General features: G+C 41.2%; 1 protein-coding gene across 1 annotated transcript in view; it reads right to left on the bottom strand.

The window, feature by feature from the left end:
• The window catches only part of DENND3 (DENN domain containing 3), a 58,552-nt gene extending 48,018 nt beyond the window's left edge, over positions 1-10,534 (bottom strand). Inside the window, exons 1-2 of the mRNA XM_087931763.1 lie at positions 10,312-10,534; positions 1,313-1,589 (exon numbers count right to left, since the gene is read on the bottom strand). Of these exons, the coding sequence (XP_087787889.1) occupies positions 1,313-1,589; positions 10,312-10,398 (364 nt within the window). The 5' untranslated portion in view covers positions 10,399-10,534. The remainder of the gene's footprint in view (positions 1-1,312; positions 1,590-10,311) is intronic.
• Positions 10,535-13,404: the final 2,870 nt, after the last annotated feature.

Genomic DNA, 13,404 nt, shown 5'->3' with positions numbered 1-13,404 from the left:
CTTGCAGGCATTTCATTACCCAGCTAGGGAACTTCATTAGTACTAGAAGAGAGTGGGGTTTGCACTCTCTTTATATACTAGTGGGGGGTTCTTGGTGCTCTGTCAACTTTTCCCAGTGATACCAATAAAGGAGAATATTTATAGCTCAGGGTTGAAATGAGGGGTCCTGGTGCTCTCTGAGTTTGCTTGTTTTCTTGCAGATGTTTTATTACCCAAAACTATTGCACAGTATAGCACTGATGATGTTACCTAGTTAGGGAATGAAACGTTTGCAAGGGAACAAGCAAGCTCAGAGAGCACCAAGGATCGTTCACTCATTCACTCCCTCACCCATCCAATTTCTACAGCCACCCAACTTAACCGAAGTGACTGTGGCGGCTTGTAATTCTAAAATTATAAAACAACTAAAACCATTTAAAAGACAGTAAACCAATTTAAAAAAAAAAAATCCACAGAATTAAATACGTACAGTATAATTTGAGCGTTCATCAAAAACGCTTTGAAGATTTCACTGCATGACCCGTTTTAATCTTAAAAGATGTGCAAGGAAAACAGAGTTCACCCACTGGTACCAAGAAAGAAGACAGAACAACATCGCTTAGCGACAGAAGTTCCTATCCTAACTGTGGTTGCAAGTCAAGGACTACTTGTGGCTGCAAATGTTCCCTGACCTTCATATAGGTACCCGGTTTCCCCGAAAATATGACCTACCCTGAAAGTAAGTCCTAGCTTGATTTTTACACGTGCGCCCAATATAAGCCCTACCCCCCAAATAAGCCCTAATTAAGATCCCGCCCACTCCAGAGTGTACAGGTAAAAATTAAGCTAGGATGGGGATGGGGGCGTGGAGCTGCCCTACTATTTACCTTTGGACAGTTGTAGCCAGGCCTCGCACACCCCGACACCTGCCTCGCCGGCCCATTTCTTCTGCAGCTGGCAAGGCTGGCAAGGCTTTCCTGAAGGCCTTTGTAGCTGAGAACAAAGCTCTGGGTCAATCCAGAGCTCCGTTATGAGATGCAGAAGCCTTCAGAAAAGCCTTGCTGGCTGCAGAAGAAGAAGTTCCTGAAGGCCTCTGACGGCGAAAAGGAGGCCGGGGGCGACTCGCGCAAGTGAGGTTAGTCAGAGGATGACATCCCCCGAAAATAAGACCTGGTGCCTTTTTTTTTGGTGGCAAAAAAAAAAATCAAGACAGGGTCTTTCTTCAGGGAAACACGGTAGCTAAAATGCAAAGTCAGACAAAATTTTTGGTCACACGCTCCTCGGGCCTCTGCAGCAAAGTGATATATAAATCTTAATAAATAAGAGAAATAACCTGGAAAGCAAAGCTGGGGCAGTCCATTCAGGTCGACATCTGTGGGGACAGTGATGTCTTCATTCTCAGGTGTTTTGGGGGCTCCGTTTACAGCTTTTGCCTCCTCCGCCTTAAATTTATCTTTCCTCTTCCGGAAAGAACGGCGTTTGGTTTTATTGAGTGCGTTGCTATTTAGAGGAAGAGCTTGCAAATCTTCCTTGCTGATAAACGGAGGTACAAAAACGGAGAGAACTTCTGGTTCGAGTGGGATGGTTCTCACGTCCTTTTTCTGTGCAAGCTAAAACAAACAAACAAACCCAGAATTAAGCTAATTGGGATGGATTTTGCGACGAGCAATATGTTAAATCACCTTTTAATATTGAGCTGCTTTTCCTTATTCCCGTGAAAGGGGGACAGGCAAGCTGCATATCTCCACGTCCTTTTTTTATAGCTCTCGGCAACCTCCTTCAATATCATCCACGTACAACTACAGTTCTCATTTATGTTTGCTTGTTTGTAACTTTCAATCGGGTGAAATGGTGCATCGTAGGGAAAACAAATTTTAAATCAGCATTCCTCAAATATACTAACTTGAGGGATGTGTCCAAAATCCTGGATCCATGACTCCCAAGGGACTGAAATTTGGCAAAGTTGTGGCCACTTCAGTCCTGTTTTGTGGCCACAGTCACAGGTTCTCCAATGATGGCTAAATACTGAAGGTACCTTTAGACTGGAAACCAATAAAAGCTACAGTATAGCCCTAATCAGGTATATGACCATTATAATTTAAAGTCCTGTCTATATTATTCAAAACCCTAAACCTATTATTATTTAATTTACTATTAGATTTATAGTCCATTCTTATTCCACAACTCAAGGTGGTGTGTGTAATCTACGTATGTAACGAAGAAGAGGGGGTCAACTTATTTTCCAAAGGGCAGGACAAGAAATGATGGTGGAAACTAATCAAGGAGTAAAGCAATCTGGAATTAAGGAGAAACTTCTTTTTTAAAATAAATTTTATTAATTTTCTATTTATTACATTTCTTAGTGCTTAATAAACATCATGTTGTCTTGATATTTAACTTGCTCAGCGATACAGATTCCATTCTTACTTCCCACCCCTTTTTTTTCCAACCATTGGTAAAATAAGTTCCATGTTTGATAATATTCTGTGTCTTCTTTCTGCTTGAATTTCAATGTAAGTCTATTTCTGGACAATCTAATATCTTTCAGTAAGGAGAAACTTCTTAACAGTGAGGACAATTAATGAGTAGAACGGCTTATCTTCAGAAGTTGTGGGTGCTTGATCACTGGACGTTTTTAAGAAGAGACTGGACAGTCCCTTATCTGAAATGGTATAGGGGGCTGGACTAGAAGACCTCTAAGGTCCCTTCTAGCTCTATTCTATTATAATGTCCTGTCTCCCATTTTCCACACCACATACCCCCAGCTCTGTGAGATGGCTGGGCTGAAAGCAAATGGCTGGCCCAGATTAGGTTTTCATCCATAAGGGAGGACTAGAATTTGCAGCCTCTTGTTTTGAAGTTCAGCACCTTCACAGCTACACCAAACCAGCTCTGTGATTCTCCTGACTCTGTAGCCCTCGACCTTCCAAAATTGTAAGTATGATCCTTGGATATCAAGACTTGGCCCATCAAATTGTAAAACATCCCCAAAATGCATAAAGCAAAGTGTTAACAATTAATATAATCTTTATTTCCAGGAACGCTATAAGTATTCCAGATACCATAAACAATACCATACAATTGATGTCATCACAAATCTCAGTGTTAATTTGCATGCAAAAAAATTCACTGGCATTTGTAAGAGGGCACCACACCTACAAACTGTTCTCACTTTAGATTGAAACTGGTTTGGTTTACTTAAATCTTAGAAAAAAAGGCTTCATACTCAGAGTTTCTTTTTTTTTTTAGAAATTTCTTTTTTTTTTTAGAATTTTTTTGTAGAAATTTTCAATAAAAATTTTAAAAATCCTGCTCTCATGTCTTTTCATCAAGTTTTAATTTATTTATTTGAACAGATTAACACTTGTAATTAAAGAGAAAGAGTAAACTGAATATTATAAGGTACGGGAACTATTCTATCAATGGTTAGAGAAAAAAAAATATGAAAGCTAGATATAATTAATGTTTTTTTTCAGAAGGACAATAGATATTTTTCATTGATAGAAATAAATAAGCTAAGTTAAAAGATAAAGAGATAGTGATATTAAGTACATAATAAAATAAGTCTAGAAAATAATGCTATGTAATGAATATGATTGTAAACATTAACTGTATTGCACAAAATATTTGTAACCAGACGACACGTCGCCAAATGGAAGAAGATACGTTTGGAATAAAAATAAAATAAAAAATTCATGGGGGGGTTTTAATTTATTTATTTATAACAAATGAGCAAAATCTTGTAGCCATTGTATTTTCTCCTGAAATTTCATTGTTTACCCTTCATTTGAGTAGTTCTGTATGTGGACATTTTAATATCAAAGGTTTTGAAATGTTATTACAGTTCATCTTTTGTTTTATAAAGGTTTTGTTTATCTCTTATGAGATGGTTTTATCCCCCAAGGAATGCCTGAAACCTCAAATCTCAATGCTCTATAACCAAGAGCGAATATTCTAGGAATGATTTCAATTTGGTTCGCTCTCTTTTGTTAACTGCCAGAACGGATGCAAGCCCCATCCCTTTTACCACCAGGAAGTAAGAGTTGAACATCATTATCTGGAAGATAAATGGTGGCCACAGAGAATACATTACTACCCCAAACAGGAGATGGAGCCAGGGTGTGACTATCCAGAAGTGTTCTGGGTGAGGAACTTCAGAGTTCCAGCTTCACAATCTATAAAAGAACTTGCAGAAGTGTCCAACTACGGAAACTTTAAGACTTTGGGACTTTCCCCCAGCATGGTTGGCTAGAGAATTCTGGGAGCTAAAGTTCAAAACTTTAAAAGATGCTAAGGTTAGGCACCCCCGCTCTATAGGATCAGCCATTATTTTGACTGAACTCTGTAATGTACAATCACACAACATTAAATACAACACACTGTGATACACATGTGCACCAGAGGCGGTGACCAGTTCTGGAGAACTGGTAGGGGAAATTTTGAATAGTTCAGAGAACCGGCAAATCCCACCTCTGACTGGCTCCGCCCCCATCTATTCTCTGCCTCCTGAGTCCCAGCTGATTGGCTGGGTCTTCTTTCGTTGCCCTGCGCGGGAGAACGGAGCTGGAAAGCAGGTTAATTGGATAGGGAGGGAATGCGGATTTTGCAGTAACCTTCCCTTGCTACCTCCACCAAGCCACACCATGCCCATCAAGCCATGCCCACAGAACCGCTAGTAAAAAAATTTGAATCCCACCACGGGTGTGCACATATATGCATGCACAAGGGGAACCTAATTAAGACTTGTTTCCAGAAATTTACGCTTTCTCCTGTTCCCATTTTTCAGAAAACCGTGGCCTATAATGTGTTTTTAAAGGCTTAACTGGTTTAATGTTCGTAATAACTTATGAACTAGCTAAACAAAAGTAATCTGCTCACAGATGAGGGGAAAAATGACAGAATGTTTTTTAAAAAGGCAGGATGAATAATAGTGCCCTTGGAAATTTTTTTCTGCTGTTTTTCCTCATTCGTTAGTTGGAAATATTTCCATGAACCCTTATGACTCAGCCTGGATGACAGAAAGAGAAAGAAAGATTGTGCCATCGCATTACAACATATGTTGTACTGTCCACAGAACCAGAAGGAAATAAATCATCTAAATTTTAGCAAAAGAGCATACTTTATATACTATGCGATGCGTGGCACTCTCTCAACCTTGGTCCATAGCGTCATACTGATCCCACCTCTCATACTACAAAATTACAGTGGGTGTGAGAGAAACCTGGCCAGCTATTTTCACTTTACCAAAAGTCCCCGACCCACAATCGTGACCAACATTTCCGTTGCTAAATGAGACAGTCGTTAAATGAGTTTTGCCCCATGGTACGACCTTTCTACGGCCACATGTTTGAACGAATCGCGGCAGTTCAGTTAGTAAGAGGGTTGTTTAAGTGAATCCTCCCCACTGATTGTGCTTGTCAGAAGGATTGCCAAAAGGTAAATCACATGACACTGCAACCGTCATAAATACGAATCAGTTGTGAAGCAGCTGGATTTTGATCATGTGACCATGGGGAATGCTACAATGGTCGCGTGAAAAATGGTCGTAAGTCGCTTTTTTCAGTCCCATTGTAACGTCGAAGAGTCACTAAGCGAATGATTGTACGTAGAGAACTAACAACACAAATCTAGTTAGAACTTCCTTCTACTATTTATCTTCTAATAGTAATCACAGTGCTCTAATCTGCTGTTTTTGTATTAGATAAAATATGTTGCGTGAAAATTATGCATGCTATTCCTGAACCTACACAGTTAAGTGAGAAATAAAATAACTAGGAGAGTAAGTTCAAAATATTTTTCCTGGCTCAATCAGGTCCCACAAACTCAAAGGAATATTAACACTTGTGAAGCCCCAAAATAAAGCAACATCTCTATGTGTCAATATAGGCATTAGGCAAAATCATATTTAATCATCCACTTCAAAAGTACAACTTTGGTTAATACCAGAACTGCTTAGCATCAAATATGATAGCAGTTGACAGAATAATCTGTCAGCTGAGAATTAAACAAGTAGCAGCATCATTCTGTATTTTCTTAAACTAGAAAAACAAATGTTATAAAGCAGGGAAATGAACAATCCTATTGATATATAAACTGCAGTCAATTAAAGAAAAATAAAACCGGCTCAGTTACATCCTGTTTCTTTTACTGAGGTTTGCAAATGGGAAGATACATTTCGTCCCACCCTTATTACAACATGCATGTTTCATGCAAAACAGACAGAAACACTATTCTCCATTAGGAACCTTTGTGCAAACTAAGAATTGCACAGAAATGCAACAATAGTACGTCAGCCTTCTATGTACTAATTAGAGATACTTAATATTTTCTAAACTGAAGTAAGATATTTTTGGCCAAAGTCTTATGGGGCAATTTGAAAGGGGGCCAGAATAAATGTTAAACGTAATTTTTTTTTAATTTCTTAAATGTGACAATGACAATGGGATTCCTTGATCATCGAGTCATGGATGTAAAAATGTCCTTTTTTCAGGCACTTTTGGAAACCTCTAAGATTGCATTCAAAGGTTTCTGATACCATCGGCCTGGTGAGGCTTCAGATCAGATTTGACCTAAAATTAGCAAACTATCATCAACAAACTTAGTACACGAAAAATTTGAAGTCTGCTATATCACTGCAACGAAGAGAAAAATGTGAAATGGGGCTGGGAGCCCCAAGTCAACTTCTTCCCCAACTTCAGATAATAAAGAGATGCTCTCAAGGAACCCAATATTTTGACATGCAAAAACTAGGAAGAGGTGGAAGCTATAAATAATCATTGGGAGGATTGTGGTGGAAAAAAGTAGCCAACCACAGTCTGAATGTCTATGGAGATTCTCAGATATCCAGGTCATGGTTTGTCCTTTATTCTCTATACTCTTTATGTGCATGACTGCATTTCCACTCATGCCAGAAATGATTATTATTATTAAGTGTTGTACCTTATGATCCTTGATGAAGGTATCTTTTCTTTTATGTACACTGAGAGCATTTGCACCCACACAAATTCCTTGTGTATCCAATCACACTTGGCCAATAAAGAATTCTATTCTATTCTATTCTATTCTATTCTATTCTATTCTATTCTATTCTATTCTATTCTAATTCTAATTATAATTCTATTCTTATTAAATTTCCAGATTATACAACAGTGGTGGGACTCATCTCTGGGGGTGGGGGTGAATCTATCGAGATGAGGTGGACCGGTTGCTTTCGTGATGTGGAGATAATAACTTGGTCCTCAACACCAATAAGACCAAGGAGCTTATAGTGGACTATAGAAGGAACAGATCAGACATCCAGCCCTTGCTTATCAGTGGAGACCGAGTGGAGCAAGTGGCCAGTCTTAAGTTTTCTGGGTGTTACCATAAAAGAGGACCTGACCTGGGATGCTCCCATTGCAGCCCTGGTCAAAAGGGCCCAGCAGAGATTATACTACCTGAGACTTCTCAGAAAACAACTGAATGAAAAACTGCTGGTGACCTTCTACCGCTGCACCATAGAGAGTATCTTAACTTACTGCACCTGTGTATGGTTTGCCAGTTGTACAGTGGCAGATGGGACAGCACTCCAGAGGGTTAATGTCATTGCCCAGAGGATCATTGGTTGCCCTCTCCCCTCTTTGGAAGAGCTTCATAGCTCTCACTGCCTTAAGAAAGTTCAAAATATCATTAAAGATCCATCTCATCCTGGCAGCCTTTTTTTTTTAACGATTACCATCTGGTAGACGGTACAGGATAATAAAACAAGGACAAATAGGCTAAAAAATAGCTTCTATCCCAAAGGAATAACTTACATTGAATTCTACTGTATAGTGCAATATTAATGCATTAGCAGAGGTTTTTAATTCTATGTATAGAATGTAAAGGATGTGTGTTTGTCTTTTATTTTCATAGTTATAATGTACACTGAAGAAGGCATTTAATTTCGTTGTACGAGGTGCAATGACAATAAAGTAAAGTAAATTAAAGTAATGTAAAGTAAAGTAAAGTAAAGTAAAAGTGCTTTTCAAGAGGCAACTGGAACCAGAAAGTCCCGTAGCCTCTTGAAAAAGCACTTTTGGGACAATTGGAATCTGACAACAGTAATTTTAAAAGCCCAACAACAATACGATTGTGGCTTACAGAGGTGGCTGGTGGATCAAGAAAGTTGCATACTTGATTCCTAATTTTATCAAATTCCTGTTCATTTTAATGTTGTTGACATTTTTGCATTTTACAGTGCCATTGTAACTTTGAATGGTCACTAAATGAACTGCCAAGGACTACCTATAGTGAAATGAGTAGCGAATAAGCTTAATAAATAAATGGCTTAAAAACAAATAATCTCAGAACCGTGGGTTCCCAGTTTTATTGAATAACTGATGTTAATGTTTTTAATATGTTAACCGTTGTATAACCTTGTTTTTCTCGTTTTGTAAGCTTCCCAGAGTCGCTTTGATAGCAAGGTGGGAGGCATATCCATGTAATCAGTGTTGGATAAATAGCAAATAACCTCTGTACCAGAGGTGTACTTGATTCTCAGTTTTATCTAATCCCTCTTCATGTTCACATTTTTAATATTTTTAATGTGGCTTTACAAGCTGCCCAGAGTTGCTTCGATAATGAAGGGAGCAGGAAATGCCCTTCATGGGTTTCAAAAAATACATTCAAACCTCAGCATCAGGCCTTCCCACTGGGAAATTAACAGTGCTGAACAACAACAAAATAAATCACCTCTCTTTAAGGTTGTACAGCAATTACAGATAGCTCTCGACTTAAAAACAGTTTATTTAGACACCGTTCAAAGTTACAACAGCACTGAAAAAAAGCGAGTTATGACCGTTTTCCACACTTATGACCATTGCTGCATCTCCATGGTCATGTGATCAAATTTTGGGCGCTTGGCAATTGACTCATATTTATGACGGTCACAGTGTTCATTTGGTGACTTTCTGATAAGCAAAGTCTCTGGGGAAGCCAGATTCACTTTACAACTGTGTAGGCGGACTCTTGTAAACTGCTTAGAGGGGTCTGTAAAATACTGAAGCGGTATATAAGTCTAAGTGCTATTGCTGTTGCGCTCCCTCCCTCCTTCCCAGTGATAATGCAATATTGCAGCAAGCAGTATATAAGTGCTATTACTATTGCCCTTCCTTCCTTCCTTCCTTCCTTCCTTCCTTCCTTCCTTCCTTCCTTCCTTCCATTCTTTCTTTGTGATTAGAGTGCAGTATTAGAGGCTAACTCTACCGACTGCCAGGAATTCAATCCTGACTAGTTCAAGGTTGACTCAGCCTTCCATCCTCCAGAGGTCGGTAAAATGAGGACTCAGATTGTTGGGGGCAAGAGGCTGACTCTGTAAACCGCTTAAAGAGGGCTGTAAAAGCACTGTGAAGCGGTACGTGTCTAAGTGCTATCGCTATTGTCCACCGAAGGAATGCTAGGAAAATATATAAATAAATTCCTTTCGGATTCCTATTGCAGATAGTCTGAAGGCATGCATTTCTATGCTACGTGTCAGAGCTGGAATCTGATGCCCCCAAATTGTTGGGGACAGTATCCATCCTTCTGAGGTGGTTAAAATGAGGACCCAGATTGTTGGGGGCAATAGGCTGACTCTGTAAACGGCTAAGAGAGGGCTGTGAAGCACTTTAAAGTGGAATAAAAGTCTAAGTGCTATTGCTCTTCCTTCCCTTTCCTTCCTAACTTCCCAGTGGTTAATATGCAGTATTGCAGACTAATTCTGCCCACAGCAAGCAGTTAGATTCTGACTCAAGGTTGACTCAGCTTTACACAGCTTTTACCCAGGTGGGTAAAATGAGGACCCAGATTGTTAGGGACAAATATGCTGACTCTGTAAACCGCTTAGAGAGGGCTGGAAAGCAGTATATAAGCCTAAGGACTATTGCTCTCTCCCCTAATCTCTGCCAAGACCTGGCAGGTTCATACCAAGGTTGTAAAAAATAAAGGAACCAATAAACCAAATGCCTGAATTCCAGGTCAGGCAGGTAAGCCCCGTTGAAGTGCAGAGCGCGACCAGGTGTTTCACGAGGAAGAGGCGACACGCAGGCTGATCCGGGAAAAGCTTCCTTTCCTTCTTCTTCCTCCTCCTCCTCCTCGTGAAAGGTCAGCCGTTCCCACCTTCGGGGCTGCCGGATTTCAAGGCAACGAGGCGGGCCGAGGAGGAAGGGAAGGCAAGGGGGAACTTTTTTCCCTGCTCGCGGGCGAAAACTCTCCTCAAACAGCGTCGAGGGACGCGGGGACGCGATCCAAACAGCACAGGTGACCCACCCACCCCGACCCCGTCCGGGAGGCGCATTCCGACGTTGCCGCCCACCCCGACACGCGTGTTTATACCTGACGCGCGTCTCTGGCTTTCTCCCGGGAGACCCCGACCAAGACGCAGATTTCCAGCACGGCCGTGGGCAGCAGCAGCTCGTCCATCGCCCCAGCCCGGCCCGCCCCCGAGCCTGCTCGGAGCCGAAAGCAGGACGTCCCCTCCGCTCCGCCGGCTGAAGCCGGACCCTCGAAGAGGCAGCAAAGCGCCGGCCTCCCTGTGAAGGAAAAGGGGGAGGGGCCGAGAGGCCGGGGGCGTGGCCACGGCCTCCCGGAGGAGGAGCCACGCACGCACGCGCGGAGGGGGGGCGTCGGGGGTGGGGCCAAAGGAAGCGGGTGCTCGAGGCCTCTGAAGGAAAAAAGGGCGGGAACCTCTCGCTCCCGTTTCTGACTAGTAACATAATGACACAGTTGGAAGGGACCTTATAGGTCATCTAGTCCAACCCTTCCCCCGCCCCCGCCCCCCAAGCAGGAGACCCCCCACACCGTTTCTGACAAATGGCGGTCCAGTCTCTTCTAGGGATGGAGCTCCCACAACTTCTGAAGGCAACTTCTGTTCCTTTGGTTGAATGTAGAAATAAGGAGGAATTTTCTGACAGTGAGAACAATCAACCAATGGAACAAAAGTTGCCTTCAGAAGTTGTGGGAGCTTCATCCCTGGAAACTTTTGAGAAGAAATTGGACTGCCATTTGTCAGAAATGGTGTAGGGTCTCCTGCTTATAACGGGGTTGGACTAGATGACCTACAAGGTCCCTTACAACTCTGTTATTCTTACTGTCTGGAAATTTCTCTTTATTTCCAGGTTGAATCTCTCCTTGTTCAGTTTCCATCCATTATGCCTTGTCTGGCCTACAGGTGCTTTAGAAAATAGCTTGACCCCTTCCTCCTCTCTGTGGCAGTCCCTCAAATATTGGAAGACCACTATCATGTCTCCCCTGATCCTTCTCTTCACTAGATTAGCCAAGCCCAGTTCCTGCAATCGAGGTGGGAGCACCATCCCTGGTCTGGAAGTGTACCTGTGCTATTGTTAGTTCACCTTTCAGTCTTGCCTACTTTTGACTTCACAACAGCCCTGTGAGGTCGTCCTAAGGAAAATGCATGGCCGAGTCACAGAAAAGACCCAGCTACAGCATATCCAGGACCTGCTGCTTGGTTGCTTTTTAAGAAGAGATTGGACAACCATTTGTCTGAAATGGTATAGGGTTTCCTGCCTGAGCAGAGGGTTGGACTAGAAGACCTCCAAAGTCCCCTCCCCTCTTGTTATTCTGCTTTTAGATCATGCTCATCCAACCTTTTGGTTTGCCTGGGCCTCATTATATGAAAAGGAATTGTCTTGGGCCACATATGAAATATATAATTTAGCATATAAACTAACAAAAAATAATAATTTATTTGTTTTTTATTATTTTGCAGGGCCACATTACTGGCTGCCCAGGGCTGCATGCAGTCTGTGGGCTGAGGATTGGACATGCCTGCTTTAAATCTTCGTTCTTGTAAAACATGTTTGGATCTGCTGTGCAAACCTATGGTTGATAATGTTGTGCCAACCCAAGAAATTGCTTTCTTAGCACGGCAGAATGGATGAGTTAGAAGGGACCTTAGATATAATCTAGAGTTGTAGAAAAAAGAGCTAGTTTGGTCTAGTGATGAAGGCACCAGGCTAGAAAGCAGGAGATTGTGAGTTCCAGTCCAGCTTTAGACATGAAAGGCGGCTGGATGACTATGGCATAGAGTTTCTCTGCCCAACCTACCTGACAGGGCTGTTGTTGTGGGTTGAATAGGAGGAGGACGGAGATTAGGTATATTCACTACCTTGAGGTATTCATTTATTTATCTTGTCGTGTTTATGTTTATATTAGAGGTGGAGACCCTTTGAGAGCTGTATGCAACGTAATTCCATTTTAATGTATGTCGAATCGTGTACATTCAAAGTGACAATGAAGTATTCTATTTATAAAAATAAAAAAGGAAGCATAAAAGTCTAGTAATTAAAATAAATGTCCAATGTTTCTCAACTTTGTGTGTTAAGATGGGTGCATACTGGCTGCAAAATCCTGGGACTTAGTCTATACACCTTGAATTTGTTGAATTTTGTTGAGAATTTTGAGAATTAAAGTCTACACATCTTGAATTTGTAGAGATCTGAGGTTTGTTAAGGATTTTTTGAGTTAAAGTCTACACCTTGAATTTGTTGAGATTTGTTGAGAGTTCTTTGAGTTAAAGTCTACACATCTTAAATTTATGAGAAATCCTTTCTGGGATTTGGAATAATGTGAACATGTCTGGATTATGTCACCTTAGGAAAGGCTGCATACATACATCAAGCGTTCAGTTCTGTAACAAACCAGAAAAGGTGCCATCCCATGAACAATTAGTTCCCTTTCAAAAGGAACATTTTCTTTCTGTTCCATCATTGGGTTTTTTCTTTCCCTTGGGTTTAGAGAAACAGTTCTTTTGAAACACTTCCGAGTTTTCTGCTCTGGGAAAAAACCCATCTTCATTTCATAGCAAACTGGAAAAGGGAGTAGCAGACCCACAAACACAACAACGTGGCTGTCTTCCTCGTGACCAAGAGAAAAAAAAATCTGACTGCCGGTCTCTATAGGCATAAAAGAGAAACATTACCATCATAAAACTCACTGCTCAATCTGCCAGTTGCTCATCTGATACAGGTGTGGTGCTGGCAGGTGGAACTATAATTATTTACAGGATTAAGGAGTATTTTGCAAAGTAAATGGACTCAGTTACAACAAGGATGTGTGCCATGTTGGGAGACCTGAAAAAGGCTACAGAGGAATATACCGCTCCAATATTTGAAAGGCTGCCACAAACAAGAAGTGGTCAACCTATTTTCCAAAACATCTGATGGCAGGACAAGAAGCAATGGATGGAAACTTATCAAGGAGAGAAGCAACCTGGAATTAAGGAGAGATTTTCTGACAGTGAGAACAATTAACCAGTGAAATTGCTTGCCACCAAAAGTTGTATATGTTCCAACACTGGAGGGTTTTAAGAAGAGACTGGATTAAAGTCCTGAAGACAAAAACATATAAAGAACGGTTGCAGGAATTGGGTATGGCTCAGGGGTGGGATTCAAATTTTTTAACAACTGG

This window comes from Pseudonaja textilis, chromosome 3, assembly GCF_049901715.1.
Source record: "Pseudonaja textilis isolate UNSWEBS1 chromosome 3, rPseTex1.2, whole genome shotgun sequence".
NCBI lineage: Eukaryota > Metazoa > Chordata > Lepidosauria > Squamata > Elapidae > Pseudonaja > Pseudonaja textilis.
This window is presented reverse-complemented; position numbering and strand designations above follow the sequence as displayed.